Source organism: Aulonocara sp. 'chitande type north' Nkhata Bay, linkage group LG20 (assembly GCF_057382095.1).
Source record: "Aulonocara sp. 'chitande type north' Nkhata Bay isolate Kocher_YH1m ecotype deep benthic linkage group LG20, A_spYH_male_GT1.1, whole genome shotgun sequence".
Taxonomy (NCBI): Eukaryota; Metazoa; Chordata; class Actinopteri; order Cichliformes; family Cichlidae; genus Aulonocara; species Aulonocara sp. 'chitande type north' Nkhata Bay.
In genome coordinates, this window is record NC_141363.1 from 12,721,986 (window position 1) to 12,738,324 (window position 16,339).

The 16,339-nt window shown below is 41.4% G+C and overlaps 2 protein-coding genes across 2 annotated transcripts in view; one reads left to right on the top strand and one right to left on the bottom strand.

The window, feature by feature from the left end:
* Nucleotides 1-8,980, top strand: part of LOC147305274 (vitamin D3 receptor A) — an 84,534-nt gene extending 75,554 nt beyond the window's left edge. Inside the window, exon 10 of the mRNA XM_086278577.1 lies at nucleotides 191-8,980. Within this exon, the coding sequence (XP_086134703.1) occupies nucleotides 191-444 (254 nt within the window). The 3' untranslated portion in view covers nucleotides 445-8,980. The remainder of the gene's footprint in view (nucleotides 1-190) is intronic.
* LOC147305275 (uncharacterized) overlaps nucleotides 1-16,339 on the bottom strand; it is a 64,324-nt gene that overhangs the window by 4,930 nt on the left and 43,055 nt on the right. The window lies entirely within an intron of this gene.

Sequence of the window (16,339 nt, forward strand, 5' to 3'; positions counted from 1 at the left end):
TTTTCTTTCTCGTTCCATCCACCCACACCTCCCGTCTCCAATCTCACCCTGCTGCTCCCTCTTTAATTTTCTCTGTGCTTCTGTCTGATTATGCCTTTCCGTCCACGCCCCCACCTCGTTTGTTGTGTGACCTTGCTCACGATGGGCTATATTCTCCACTCCCTCCACCCTCTTTGTTCTCCCATGTCAGATCGTCCCGGTGTCCAAGACCATGCCCGCATCGAGCAGCTCCAGGACGACCTGTCCGAAGTGCTGCAGGCCTACATCCGAGTCAACCACCCAGGTGGACGTCTGCTCTACGCCAAGATGATCCAGAAGCTGGCTGACCTGCGCAGCCTGAACGAGGAGCACTCCAAGCAGTACCGCTCGCTCTCCTTCCAGCCCGAGCACAGCATGCAGCTGACCCCACTGGTGCTGGAAGTGTTTGGCAGCGAGGTGTCATAGCGGTGGAGGAGGCCTGCGTGGATGCATTCACACGCTCGTAACACAGAGGATGAGTAACCAACCCCTGCTGCCTTTTCCCCAAGAACGCCACTGCCCTCATAAAAACCTGGGCATGTGGGAGAAAGATGGATATTCTGACAGGTAGACAGTAATCTTCACCTCTTCATCATCTCTTCATCCTCCTAACCTCAAGCTACAAGACTCAGACAACTGGACCTCTGGATTTACAAAAATGAAACACACTAAACAGGTTCTTGCTTTCTGTTGCACTTGGATAATCAGATTTTATTTTTGCTTCTGGATTTGCAAACACTGTACAGAATCAGATTTCATTAGATCACTCAGATATCCAGACTCTTTGACATCCTGGTCCTCTCTCCATCCCCAAACTCCAAAAATCACCCCTTTATCATGATGGCCTTTCCTCAAAAACTACTAGATTCCTGCCGCTTTTCCTGCAGTGGGATGGACACAAATGTCTCATCCTCTTTGTAACATTGCTCCATGTTCACGCCATTGCCACAATACACAGGAGCAAATGCACAGATTTACTTTCATTACCCATGCTGGGTGATAAACTCGGTTTAGATAGCTATTAACTCTTGTTGGTTTACAGTTTTCAAAAGCAAAGACATCCAAATATATTAAATATCAGAAGCCATCGGCAAGCTTACAGTAATCTCATAGAAATACAAAGTGAGAGTGGAGCAGGCGTGTTTCCCTGTGAATCTGTGCATGTAGTCTCAGATAGTGTAATAGACTGAAGAAGGACATTTAAGTAGGAAAGCGTCAGGATGGGAATGGTGGGAAGGAAGGAGGAAACGAGGTTGGATAAATGGAGGGAGGTGCTACAGATGATGGAATTCCTTTTTCACAGGACAAAAAGGAATTTAGTAAAAAAGAATGTATGTATAAAGCTATATAAATATAAATGATACGTATAAGCTGACATATATGGGAAAACATGGTTGCTTCCATGGAAGCAAATAGTTCTGACTATTGTACTATGTAGAGGATTTGAAGGCCTCTCCTCTGTTGTGTGTGTGTGTGTGTGTGTGTGTGTGTGTGTGTGTGTGTGTGTGTGTGTGTGTGTGTGTGTGTGTGTGTGTGTGTATATGTCATATTTCAAAAGGCAATTACACACACACACTGAGAAGCGTGTGAGGAGTCCTTTTATTTGCGAGATACGTGTACAGAGAGGGAGAATATTGATGGACCACTGGGGGGGGGGGGTGTACAGGCTCTGACTGAGGGTCTAGTGCAGGGAAGCATTTTGGACCTGTGAAGTTTGTAGAGTGACATACACAAACACAACTTCATGTTGCATGGATAGTGACTATCCAAAAGTATTTGTTCAGCTGGTTAGATTGCTGCTAAGACAGAGCTGCGTAGTTGGAGAGAAACCAGCTACCAGCTGTTGCCTCAGGGAAAAGTTTGTCTGATCATATTGTGTACTTGGTGTTTACGATGTGTGCGGCGTAAGCGTACAATCATGAGTCCGAGATTGTTTTTGAAGCTCTAGGCATCACTGTGATTTCTAATCATACTAAATAACAGCAGGAGGAAGCTAAAAGAGGGACTTTTTGAAATAATAGTTAATTCGAGACTTTGTTTTCTAAGCTTATCTGATCAAAGAAATTACATTAGAGGTCATAATTAATACATTTCAAATGCAGACTCATTGGTGTGAAAGTATCTGCCTTAGCTTTAGTTTGTCTGATTGTTTTTTTCCCCCAAAGTCAGAAAAGTAACAATATACAGTAGTTTAATGTTGTGAATGAAATCCTGAAGATGCTCTTAGTAGCAGAGTAGCGATACAACGCACGAGAAAGATTTTCTTTATTTGTAAAAAGGTAAACTCAAGCCTCATATCTTTTTATCACATTTGTATAATTTTAACACCAGCCACATAAGCGAGGTTTAGAATGTTAATTTTCAACATCACTACATATCATACATCACATTTCTGTTGACACAGTGTTTGCTCACCCTCATGCAGACCTGGACCACCCCCTTGTGGACAAACTTTGTAAATACCACTTGCTAATTCTGTACATATTTAGAGTTTAACGTAGGATAATATAGGAAGAGAATTCACTTGTTAATGGCGAGATGCTCTGCTATATGCAATTAGGAGTTGAACTCTTATGTTTTATTCTGCTAGAACGGACAGACATGGCAGTTCTGGACAGGTTGCTGAGCTGTTTCAGGGAGAACCGGAGAAGACTGCTGGCTTTTTTTCTTTTTGACATTAAGTGGAAAGAAATGTACCTGTTTTATATGAGTAAAACACCACCACAGCTAAATGAATTCCTACTGAATTGGCCAATATAGTCCCAAATAGTGGACAAACATCAATGAGACTTCGAAAAAATATGTTTTATAATTACAAACACTTCATATGATTAAACATTCCCAGTGGCATTTGTTTTTGAGCATTCCATCTACACAGTATACACACAGTTGGTGTAAGCATCCTAACACACTGGCGGCCTTTGAAACATGCCCAACAGCTCAGTAACTTCTCGCTAGTAAATGTCTTCTCTGTCCATTTCAGGCTTATGGATGTATGTCTTTTTCTCTCTCCTTCTAAAGTCAATCGATAAGCTTCTGACAATTATACAGTATATTCATAATCTTTTCATTTTGGTGAACATCTGATTTTATTTACTGATTTAATTTTGTTCCTTTCAAGACTGTCACTTGTATAGCGTGTCAGAGTTTGCCGTCTTGCTGGCGCTTGGCTTGCTGCGCTGCAGTGTCGTTTTAGTGAAGCAAAGATGAGCAAAGCGGACTCCTGGAGCCGTTTTCCAAGAACAAGCTTCTTCTTCCCTTTTTTTCCCCCTGATATCAAGTGAGTGAAGATGGAATAGCTTTTTCTTAACTCACATAGTGGCTTCATCCTCACATACGGGGAAGGGAAGGAACACTGACACTGATTTTTGTTAATGGAAGGAAAGAAGTCAGTGTCGCTGTTTTCCACCTGGAGCTGCATCATTTTTTTGTGAACGGAGAGGCAGTCCCCAACTCTGTATAGAAAAACAAAAACATCTCCTTCTTCAAACCCTCATGTGATAAACTAACACTGCCTCAACTGACTTTCACAGGACTTAACCAACGCAAACTGTTGCAGCTACAGCATGGGCGTGCCTCTTTTTTCATCAACCATCTAACCACCTCAATAACCAGTTACAGCAGGATTACTCTTCATAGCTTTAACTCAGCAGCGAGTCAAGCTCTACTTTGGAAAACTGTGGTGCACCAAGGGCTGATGGGAGTGTAAGTTTTAGGGGCCACAACTGCTGTGGAATTGTACAGGTCGCTCAAATGTGGAGATGACAACCGAGAATGGCTCCTCTGTCCGGCTCGACCCAGGAAACCTTTGGAGTGGACCTCTAGAAGACTGTGTAGAATCTGTATAGAGGATTAAAGGAGATAAAAGACTTTTTAAAAAGAGAATTGCCACAGATGTGCAAGACTTAGTGACACACTGTGACACTGACTGACTGATACGTCGCCTGTTAAAATCCAAAGCGGGATGTTACCTTTGTCACTGCTCTGCGTCTCGCATCGCAGCTGTTTAAATTCAGATTTGTTTTGTTTTAAAGTAATCGTCATTTGCTAAAGAACAGTTGTTGACAGACTTTTTACATTTACATCTACATCATCTGTTTCAAAAGAAATGAAGGAGAGGGTGATGGTGCGAGAGTCTGCTCACTTGTAAGGATTCCCTATTTAACTTTGCTATGCTGCTGCTGGATGCTGACTCCTCTCTGGAGAAGCCCTACTTGCCATTATTAATGTATATATTTAGGGTTAAACATGAAACATCTGGCTTATACATTTTAACCTAATAGTTGTAGCTGATGCTAGAGGCCGTTAGCGTTCAAAAGAATCCAAACAATGCACAAGTCTCTCGCACCATTACCCCTCCACCCTTCAACCCAGGTCAGCAGCTCCACCTCGGTAGCCTTACTTACAGCAACCTCACTCAGCTGGAAACATTTAACAGATACCTCAGTAATGTACAGGACAACTTTTCACAATAGCCTTCAAGGGAACCAAACATAAACTCATACCACAGATGTACTCAGCACACACCAATACAAACACACACACTACAACTCTCTCCTCAGCAACCTTTGCAGTGTTCATAAGATATACAGGAAACTAGTTGCCAATTGTTGTAAAAAGGTTGTTAGGTAGAATCCTGTTGTGAGTAGGCCAGTGGATCCCAATGTTTCTCAGTGTTAACTTTCACACTCTCATTTTTTTTCTCTTTACTCACTTGCTGTCATCACTGCTTTGCTCTCTTTTTTCTTCGGACTTTGTCGTCTCTCTGTCTCTGTAAACGGACGACGCACCGCTAAGCTTTAGCAGTGCGTTTAGCCAAACATACTACCTCTCCCTTCTGCACATAAATTTATAAATATATATATTTTTGTCGCAGCATGATTGTGCTTAATATAAAACATCCATTTTTACGTTAACACTAATTTAGAAGTTTTTTGGTGTATATGTACAGTATATTCCTTTTTTATCTCTTTTTTTAAAAAAATGCTGGATGATATCTATTTTTTTTTTTTACTTCAAATGTCTATATAAAATTTTAAACTCACTTAAATCCGAGGCCTCTTTAGCTCCACTTTCTCACCTAAGTGTGTAGATGCATGTTAAAAATGATGCATGAAAGTGAGGCTACATTCAGAGCAGCAGAAAGTGCCAGAATTCTTTTGGATTCTTTTTATGTGTCTCAAAGAGCAGATTTATGTGTTTTAAATTATTATAATTATTATTATTGTTTTACCCAGGAGAGAAAAAAAACCCATTTGTTTAGGTAAATATCTAAATGAGCAACTTATTGGTGGAACAGACATAATTTTGATGAAACAGTAACTTTACAAAGTCCCCTTTACCAAGCAGAAGAGTTGACTCGATAGGTGAAGTTTTGTAGACTGAAGCATCGTATAACAGAACTTTGAAATGACTGAGAGGTAGAGCCTGACTGATTTATTGGCAAGGCGATATTATTGGACTATATTTGCTATTTTTTGTTATCTGCATTTTTAATTGAAAATAGAAATGGAAAGAAGAGACAGAAGAAACACCCTTCAGCCATGTTGCGAACGGTGATATTACATAGTTTTTCCACCAGAGGGCACTTGGCACAAACAACAAGCGGATGATCTGAGGTGAGCTGGATAGAAGGTGAACAAGTGAATAAATAACTACACATAACAAATGTTCAGGAAAGTTGTATGTATCGTGCATACGAAACAAAAATAATCAGCCGATATTTTGGATTATTGGATTTTCATACCACTCGATTTTAGAATCGACCTTGAATATCCTGTATCAGTCAGGCTCTACTGCGAGGTTTGCGGGACCTAAAAACAGTTTATAAAAATTCTGAAGAGAGATGTGTCATAAACTCAGCAAAATAATAGTGACAAGTTTAACATTTATGGAAGTTCATTTTCTTGCTTTCATGAAGCAAGTTAGACGTTTGATTGATACCACTTTGGCTCGGTGCAAATATTAAGCGGCGACTTTGTTTCTGTAACAAGATGTAAAGTTATATAAGCTCCATATTTTACCTCCACCCATACAAACGTTGCTGTTAAAGTGGACCTGTTATGTTTTCCCTATTTGTTTGGGGGGTGGGGCTTGGTATCATTTATATATATACTTATGATGGAAGCTACTCATATTAAATATGGCTGAAGCTTCAAATAATGAATGGCTTATGTACAAGTAATCACTGTGAGCCAAAACCTCAACTCTGTTTTTATACTCCTAGATCTGTATGATGCCTTTGGTCTTGGTGTAAGCTTCACCTAGTTGCTGTACACACTATGTGTGTGTATGAGGGGCAACCAATCAGAAGAAAGTTAGCTTAGGGGGAGGGTTCCCTTAGAGGAAAGGAATGTTTCGAACAGGATGAGCTGTGGCGCTGCACCAAGGACAAGTATAAGCTAAAAGAAGGGATGTTCTTTTTTTATCCTTGAATCATGCCAACTACTCAGTACAGACCAACAATAAAAATATGGGGCTGGAAATAAACATCACAGGTCCACTTTAAGGTAACTGTCTCCAGGATGTAGCTTTATATTAGGCATACAGACATGAGAGTGGTATGAATCTCATTTATACCATTGCAAGAAAGCAAGCATCACGCTGCCCCAACAATTCATTTAAACAACAAAGTCACAGAAGGCAAAGGTAAAGTTGAGAGCAGTTAATCAAAGACAAAGCAGGGACAAAATACAAATGAGTGATTTTAAATCAAAACATACTTGACAAACTTGAGTTTCATGAGGCTAATTGATTGCATGTCAAAATAGAGATGGTTCATTATGAGCAGTCAGGAATCGAGTCTCATGGGTTGTTGTATGAAAGTAGCATAAAGCCAGAGAACCTAAGTGCAAACTTTACAAACAAACCAAAAGAATCTGAGCTCTGCGAAACAAGAGGAAGCTGGTCCCACTTGAGTCTGCTCGTCAGTTAATCAAAATAATACGCTAACAGATGTTTGTCTCTACTGACCCACTGCTGTTGATGAATTCATCCCACACAGTCAGAAACCTCTCAGTCAAACTTATGTAAATGTTGTCAGCTTCAGCTCAGATAATGAGAAATGCAGTTCGACTTTGACAACTTTGTTTTCCCCCTAACATTCAAAATGTAAAAAAATAACTCCCACCACAGTGACCCTCGGACAGCTTTGTTTTGCCGTTACTGTCTGCGTGTGTTTTCTTTTTCTCTAGTGCCCTTCAGTTGTCTGATAAGCTTTTACAACATTGGGATCCTATTTTAGATACAGTAACAGTTTTGGGTTCTTTTGCATCAAAGTATCACGCACCTGCACCAGCCCAGCACTTCTGCCTTCTTCTAACTCTGAATGCTTCACCTATGTGCTGCTCTCACTTAGCTTTCAAATTAAAGCAGGCCTTTAGAAATATATGATATGAATGACTTAGCGAGACTTCACTGTGGCATTCTAGAAATTAATGGGTCATGTTTCAGCTCACAGCATGTGCTTTTGGTATTCTAAGGTTCATTTAGCACCCTCATCTGTTGCTGATGGAAATCCTTTGGCAGATGCTTCATTCAATTTGCCTCCTGATTGACGTCATATAGTGTCCTTAAAACTATTATTAGTCTTAGTTTACACTTAAACGAGCTGTATTCTGAACAACAGGCTGTGACTCATATGATTCATTGCCTGTGTTTGAACCTAAGGAGAGCGGACAGATAGAAAGCCAGCTTTTCTGTTGTCTAACAGATGGATTTCACTCTAAACAGATTGTCATCTGTTGCATTTCTTTGCTACCTCTTTCAATATGCGCTTACACAGACACACACACACTGAAAACGCTGCACTCAAAGGTCAACATGCACCCATTTGTAACTGACTGTAAGAAGACAGTGAACACATGACACACACTCAAACACACGCACACTTGTGCCCACTTCTTTTCCCTCACCAGCAGTTTTTTGCCAATGATGCACTTGTGTTTTTGTCTCCAAATGCTCTGCAAAACATATGTTTAAAAACATTTTTTTTTAAAATTAGTCATCAAGTTTTATTTTTTTAAAACCTGTAATCTCCATAGTAAGACCTGGGCTAGCCAGGTGCTTAGAAGTGAGTAGGTTTTTCATTCATCTGTATAGAAAGATTCATGTCTTTAAAAATACGAGAGAAAAGAAACATAAATGCACATATATCTCAGCTCAGTTGTACCTTGGTGTGCCTAGAACCCACAGCCTTATTTTGGGACAATATCAGGGGTTTTAACCAGAATACACGATGTTCTGTAGAGGACAGTTGAGTTTTATCGAGTAGCCCTCCCCAACCCTCCCTTTATTTCCACAATCGGTTTTACGATGTGCATGTGGAAGGTGCGCATCCTCCACAGGGTGTGCTATGTCAGTGTTTCAGCTAGTTGTGATACTTTATTTATTCCCCTTTCAGACGACACTTTAGAGTTAAAGCAAACAGAAAAACAAGCAAGAAAAAAAACATTTTGGAGTCTGATTTAATTTTTTTAAATCTAATTTGGCTCGATTAAAAGTCTTTTTAAAGGGTTTCCAGTAGATAACGATCTATTATGTAGGTCTGTGTATTTCTTGTAGAATAAAAATAAAAGTTGAAGTAATAATTGATCTCACCAGAGTCCCAAAATAAGTACTTTTGCTTTCACACATGCACACCACCATGCAGTAAAACTCAGCAGATCTCAGTGCTTTGAGCAGAAATTTGTCTTTTTCAGAATACACAATTGCCAGGGCGCTGCTGTTGATGGCACCATCAATAGCCTTACGTAAAGACAGATAGTGTTATACATACATGAACTAATGTCTCTGTGTGGTATGAATCACCACCTTTTATTTTGTTTTTTGCTCTTTTCTATTTGCTCTTCTCTTTGAAGTTGATCCATTGTACTTTGGTTAAATGCATTGTATTTAGTAAAATACTGATGATGTTTTGGGGAAATCACACAAATAAAACAGCTGTACATAGTGACGCAAAACAGCCCTCGTGTCCTCGCTTCTTTGTGTCGTGCTGTAGAAGAAAACATCGCTTATTTCTAACTTAATGCTGATAAATGAAAACTTTTTTTTTTCCTAGAAATACATCAGTTTTCACATTTTTAAAAAAATTTGGAACAGCATAATTCAAATTCCTTTTACCTCAGTTAGATTTTTCCATCATTGTGGAAAAAAAACCTGCAAAGTTAAAATGCTATTTGTTTTTTTTAAAGGCACAAATTAGTCCCTGCATGTCATCAGAGAACATGTATGGGGTGATACTTTAAGGCACATATGCAAGTTTCTTCTAAGTTAACTGATTTTACTATAATCACCAGAGGCCCCCAGACTTTCCATTTATTTTTAATAATCCACTTAATTACAGTCACTTATACTCAAAGTGAAATAAATCGACAAACGAGCTTGCAAAGCTCTTCTGCGTCCACTGCTCATTGAGAAATATGGAACTATTTAATGAGCAATATTTTTTTTCCATGAGTGAAGTTTGTTGATATTCTGTCATTTTATCCTCCACTTGATGTTGGGGGAAATAAGTGAATTAATTAAAATAATTGTATTTAATTTAATTGTGGGACTGCCTCGTTTATTACCACATGGCTGTACACTTCTTTGGCCGGTAGAGGGCGCAAATATGCTGCTGTAGTCCTGAGCGGCTGATAGACTCATCGAAGTGGGTCATTCCGTATGTGGAAATAATCATACCGAATATAGAACAATATTCCGATTTCACGTCTCCGAAAAAGTCAAAGGATCATTAAATTTAATGTATTTCAGCTACTTTTTCTTGCATTTTCCTTTCAGCTTTTGGACACTTTCAGATCTTCACCTACATCCTGATTAGTGACAGCCGCAGTGAGAAGCTGCCTTCCATTTTCTTAACGTGCATTAAAGATGCGCATGATTTATTTTTTTTAATCAAGTACCGTTACATGTCTTTGTCACCTCAGAGTGGTGACCAAATTGCTGCTGTCCCAAACATGACCACTTTCATTTTTTCCGTGTTAGACTTTCATCTGCACAGCGCCATTCCTCGTGACTGATCTGTGTTACGTTCACTTCTCTCCCTGACGGATTGCCTTATCTAATGATAAGACAGCAGCTGTGGCACGATGAAAGGAAGAAGGGCAGTAGATGTAAGGAACAAGATAGATAGGGCTTCCCACTCAGCGAGAGCCGGGAGGCTCATTTTAAGTTTCTCTTTGATCACAAACGTATTCGCCCCTCTTGTGACAAACTCCACCCAACCACGATGAAACAAATGCTGTAGTTTATTGCCAGCCTCTGCACGACCAAGGTGAGCATGAGCAGGATGCTTTGGCCTGCCTGTGATGACAGTCATGCAGACCTCATTAGGACAGTCTCATTCTATGTGACCCTCCGGGAACGACGAGCAGTGCTGTGCGATACCGCACATTTTGATAGCAGTCTGATTCCAAGTAAATGCTGGGCCAATATTACCAGTACCGATACTTTTAACCTATAAAGGCAGCTTATGTAGGAGGGAGCAGTGTGTCATGATTTATTAGATTAATCATCATGAATTTGCAAAATCTGAACACATTTCATTGAAAATTAAATCTTTATCACTTAGGTTTTCCAGAAAAATGAATACATCAAAACACACCTTTTGAGCTTTTTATTTATCTTGAAATTGGTATGTAAATGTGCCGCTATCTCTAAAGCACTTTGGGTCAACCTCTGTTGTTTATGTGCTATAGACTATAGATAAAATAGACGTGACAGTCAACACAAAAAAGGTTCAGACATTTTTCATAGTGCCTTTCAGGAGTATCTGAACAGCTGAGACACATTTTTTCTAAACACTGCATTCCTCTGGCTTTTAAACCCCAAAACACGCCGCGCCAAAAACTGGTCCACCCCAAGGATTGAGTGGACCAGTTTTTGGCAGAGTAATATAGTGTACGCTGTTAAGTGCCAGGAGGATTGCCATGATTTCTACATCGAGAAAACCAAACAACCTCTGGTGAAGTAGATGGATGATGGAGAAGAGCTGGTCAGGCCAGGACTCTGCAATCACACCAAACCAGTGGACACTCCTTCACTGATGAGGATGTACACATGCTGGACAGGGAGGAACACTGGTCTGAATTGAGGAGATCTTTCACCATCTTTGCAGCCATTCCCCAACTCTCTGTGAATGGTACTTAAGGCCACCGATCATTGGGCTTTGGTCGATGATCAGTAGTTGATGATCAATAGTCATGTCAATTGGCGTATTAATGATCCAAAAACTGACCTCACAGCCCTACTCTTTATAACGTTGGGGAAACCTGGAGTCAGCTGAGACTGAAGAAGTCACTTGGATGAGTGACAAAATGTTTCTCCCACTGAAAACTGAGCATAGAGGCTAGAAACACAACACTGATCCTATCACGCTAGTATCGATCCAATACCAGTACCAGTATTGGCACTGATATTATTTTTGGCTCGATCCACCCACCTCGAATGAGAACAACTGCTGGCTGAGCAGTTGAGATCCTAAAAGCTAAGCTCTTTAAACTGAATCACTCTCATGACAAAAATTAGGAAAGGCTTTTTTTATGACAGCTGTCTGCTTAATCTGGTATTTGTCTTTGTTTATGTTAATGACACAGCTCCCAGTGGCTGAATGATTGTGTTCTCAGCCTTGAAATAAACTCACAGCGAAGCCGCCACGAATGCTTCCACCATGTTTGCGCTCATTGCGGTTTTCATAATAACGGCTTCTCCCATATTAAGTTCCCCGCTGGACCGCTAACCAGATGCTAATAGCTCACTCTGTAGAGTGTTGATTGACTATTATCTCGCCGGCTTTCATGGCTCATGTGAAGAGAGCTGCAGTTTATGGATGAGTCTGAGAAGCCAGGCGTCTCAAGTGTTTCTACAGTCACATTCCTGCATAATTGCTGCACATAGCCGTGTTGGGAAAGAGTCATGATACACAGAGAGACATGCCATGGCACGAACACACACACACTGTGTTATTGGTATCCCTGCTGAGCTTCGTTAGTCACATCCTGCACATGGTGACGTGTCCAGATGCTCTTTACTGGAATGTCAGAGAATGTTGTAATACTGCAATGAATCAGTACTCAAAAAAAAGAAAAGTAGAACTTGTTTAAAACTGGAGAGTCTTTTTTTTTTTTCTTTTGTCAGGGGGTCTTTTGCAAAGCAGATTATACAGATTGTTATTTGTGGCTCTGAGTTGGTGTGTGCAGAACCAACTTAAAATAAATTACATTCATCATAATAAAGCAGCTTGTCACTGAGCACACAGGGAGTCCTCCACAGATGGTTTTAATCATTTGAAGTAGAGTTCAAAAGCAGTAAAAGCACTAAGTCAGACTGTCCATACACACAAAATGAAAATTCAGTGTGTCTTCATGTTGACAATAAGAAAGGAGATATAGTAGAAATCACTGGCTGCAAATCATGGAGCATATATAAAACACACACACATACATATATATATATATATATATATATATATATATATATATATATATAAAACAACTTTTAAAAAAACCCACAAAGCAAAAAACAAAAAGAAGAAAATATTGGCTCCATTCATCTGTCCAGCCCCAGAAGGGAGTCACCTCCAGTATTTCTTACATGTCTCATTTTCACATCCCCATTGTGCCGTGCTGTGCAGCTTTTCCCAGAGGAGGAGGAGTGTTTTACTGAATAAGATTCTTGTTTCTCCGGCCAAATGTCCGACATTCACAGCTGTCGCAGCAGACAAATGCACAAGAGGTCGAGCCTTATTATGACTTTTATATTTACGCCTCATGTTTCTCACAGTTTCTCAGGCCCCTAATTTGCATGACCTTGCACTTTTAAATATTAAATTTAACACACCACGACCGCCCAGGTGTGTGAGCTCTAAAGATTTCGTTCCTCGTGCTGCTTTTACAGTTTTAACCAGCTGGTTCATTTCAGTAAGTGAGCAAAATAAGAAGAGTTTAATTAGTTTATAGTTAGCAAGTCCTTTATTTTCCCTGTACTATCCCTTTATCTGAGTGAAGTTGTGGCTTGAGAGGAAGACGAGTTAAAATGAAAGACTTGTCATCTGATTTGATTTGTAGCTACTTGAGGGCAGCAGAAGCAACTGAGCAGCGAAAACCTTTATTCTTGCAAACATAAGATTTCTTTATGTCTTCCCTCCAAGGACTTGCTTGGACTTGCTTGTCATTTTTAAAGTGGTCTTGAGCGCTAGTTCTTGAGGCTTTCTGAATGTTTTCATTCGGACATTGGCTTCTTTTTCATTCACGTTCAGTTCCGTCCTTGTACCTGATCATTTTCCAAGGAACGCTTTTCATTCGTTAAGCCACTTCACGCTGATTTTAAGTGATGAATAGTGTTCCGTCTACACTAAAGAGACAACTTACCAAAGAGTCCATTTTAAGTAGACTCTTTGTTAATAGCTGCCTGATGCAAAAACATATCATGTGTTTCTCTAGATGAATCTACACCACTGATTGTGTCATTCCTCTCAACAGACTATGCAGGTTCCTTGATATCAACTGGCACTTCTCAAATGATTTTCTTCATACCTATGTGACAGATACTTCAGGATTCATATTTACAATGATCTGTGCTCCTCCTTTCTGGGGTTACACTCAATCCTTGGTGTAATTCCTTTATATATGCTACCCCTGGCCGTCTACTAAACAGCTTCAAAGACATCTCCTGCCATTGCACTGCGGTACTTTTCTGTTCGGCCAAACAGCCTCAGCAGGCTCTCCTATCCTGGTGAATCTTTCACTGGCATTAGATGTCTTCAAATTTCCTCCATCTCGAGCAAGGCTGAGCTCCGTGACAGCTTATCAATAAAGTTATTACACTGGTCTTGTCATGCTTTGGGGCAGCAGCCCACATGCTGATATTGCAGTAAAAGCTTACCAGGATAGAGAAACACACAACAGAACACTATCAGTCATGGATTGGCCTTTGAACTTTGATTAGCTTTCAAGAAGCCTGGAGAACTATTCCTGCAGACTACTTAAAGACATTACAGCAGGGGTGTCCAACTCCAGGCCTCGAGTGCCCATGTCCTGCAGGTTTTAGACGTGTCATTGATCCAACACAGCTGATTCAAATGGCTATATGACCTCCTCAAAATTGCCTTGAAGTTGAACTCCAGAGGCCTGGTAATGAACTAATCATTTGATTCAGGTGTGTTGACCCAGGGTGATATCTAAAACCTGCAGGACACCGGCCCTTGAGGCCTGGAGTTCCTCCATCCCTGTATTACAGGAAGAATAAAGGGGGTCATACCAAATACTGACGTTCAACCTCATTTGATTTGTGTAAATTCTGTTTTTAACATCTATACTGAACTGTATTTCCCTGTATGTTTGCACAATTCAATAAATCGCTGCACCTGTTTCCCATTTTGATCACTTGACTTCACATAGTATACAGTGAACAGGGAAAAATCCCACTTTGAGTTGAAAGCACCGGCAGTTTTTGTGTGGGGGGTCTTCTTCTTTTTTTTTTTTTTTGCCTGTCCCATTTGGTTCTTTAGCCGTCAGAATTGTTGTCTGAAGACCAACAAGGATACCCAATGGATTTACTTTGCCAAATGGATCATCGTGGCATTACCGTATTGGTCCATTTGATCGACCTTTATTGTTATTATTTATTTTATTTTATTTTCAGTTGTTACAGATGGGACAGACATGACTGAGGGATAGGAAAGGGAGAAAGAAAGATGAAGGAAAAGAAAAACAGAAGGGAAGAGGGACAGTGAGAAAGGGCACTTAAAAAGAGAAAGAAGAAAAAAAATCTCCTGGATCACCTGTTGAGAGAAAAAGAAGAGAAAACAAGCAAAAAAAAAAACAGAGCAACATACTAAACACAACACCATCACGTTAATCTAGCTAAGTGTAAACAGCAGTAAATACTAAATATTGAATGTTGTTGTGTAGCAAGCAGGACCGACAGCGCATAATGTGCTTGGAAATAGCAGCCAATAGAGGTGTAGTTTATGTCTATGAACAGTGAACACCCGTGTGCACACCTGTGTGGACACCTGTGGGGATGAGCGCGCTTGTATTCAAAAGGTTTCCCCATGTAACGGTCTGCTAGAGGATGTAGAGAGCCATAGCCCCGTCCCCCAGGGCATGAAGCAGGCATGGAAGAGATCCAAGCTCCAGACATCCAGAGGCCCCAGAGTGCGAGAGCCCAAGGAGGACCACCGGAGGGGCATCCATGCCACCCTCCTGGGAAGAGCTGAGGAGAGCCCCAGATGAGGGGTCACCCAGTAGCCACGGAGCAGAAGCCAGAGGGGGCTGCAGTGGCGTGCCCGCCGGCTCTGCTGGCAGCCAGCTGTGCCAGAGTGAACCGAGCCGCAGGCCCAGAGGCCGGAGGCCCAGAGGCCGGAGGCCCGAGGGCCCCCTTTGCCCCGGAAGAGGCCTGACCGAGCAACAGGCACCAGGCCCCGCCAAGTAGTCTCCGGGAGTGAGCTGGTACATATCTGAGCACCCAGCCCCGGACACCAAGAACCACCAATGCACCGACCCCTGAAGGCATCAGTTGTGTGTGTGAGTGTGGTGAGGGGAGATAGGCCTTTGGAGGGCCTGAGAGTTCCCAGAGAGGTGGAGTGTAAGACCCGACCTGACATATAAACACAGACAAACAGGCACACGCAGACACAAACATGCATTCCCACCCTCATGCACACATATACAAATACTCAGCACTCACCCAACATAGGGATAGACATACATGGACACTTTACACACAATCACACTCCCCAAACAAATTCTATACCCCAGGTCCAGATACCCTCGCCCCTGGAGGGGGAAACGGCACCTAGACCAAGGAGATGTTACCCTGTCCCCCGGGGTGGAGGCAAGCAGACCGCCCCAGGCTCTGCAGCAGCAGGTAGGCCCCACATCCCAGATCCCAATCGGACGGCCAACACCTCCTTCCAGCCCCCCTGCCCCGATGGCCAGCAGAGAACAGGGGTGTGTGAAGACTCCAAACCTCCCTCCTCTCGCTCATGTGTAGTGTTGCTGCGTGTTGTTCTAAGGTGCATTTAAAACATGGCAGAGCATGGTGCTGCTGCCAGAGAGCAGCAGGTGTTAGCACGTGTGTGGGGGGTGTTCTTCCTCACGCTCACCGTGGCTGCATGTTTCGATTTCATGATAAAGCTGCAGACTGGATCTGTCATCCACTGCATGTTGGTCTGAGGAAGAGTTTCAGCCAAGTGTTCAGCCAAGTGTTGCAAATGTGAAACAAAGTTTTGAAGGCTGGCTTTTTTCCCCCCTTTTCTTTCTTTCTTTTTCTTTTTTTTTTGGAGAGGGGGAATGAAAAAATTATTTAACTAAATATAAGA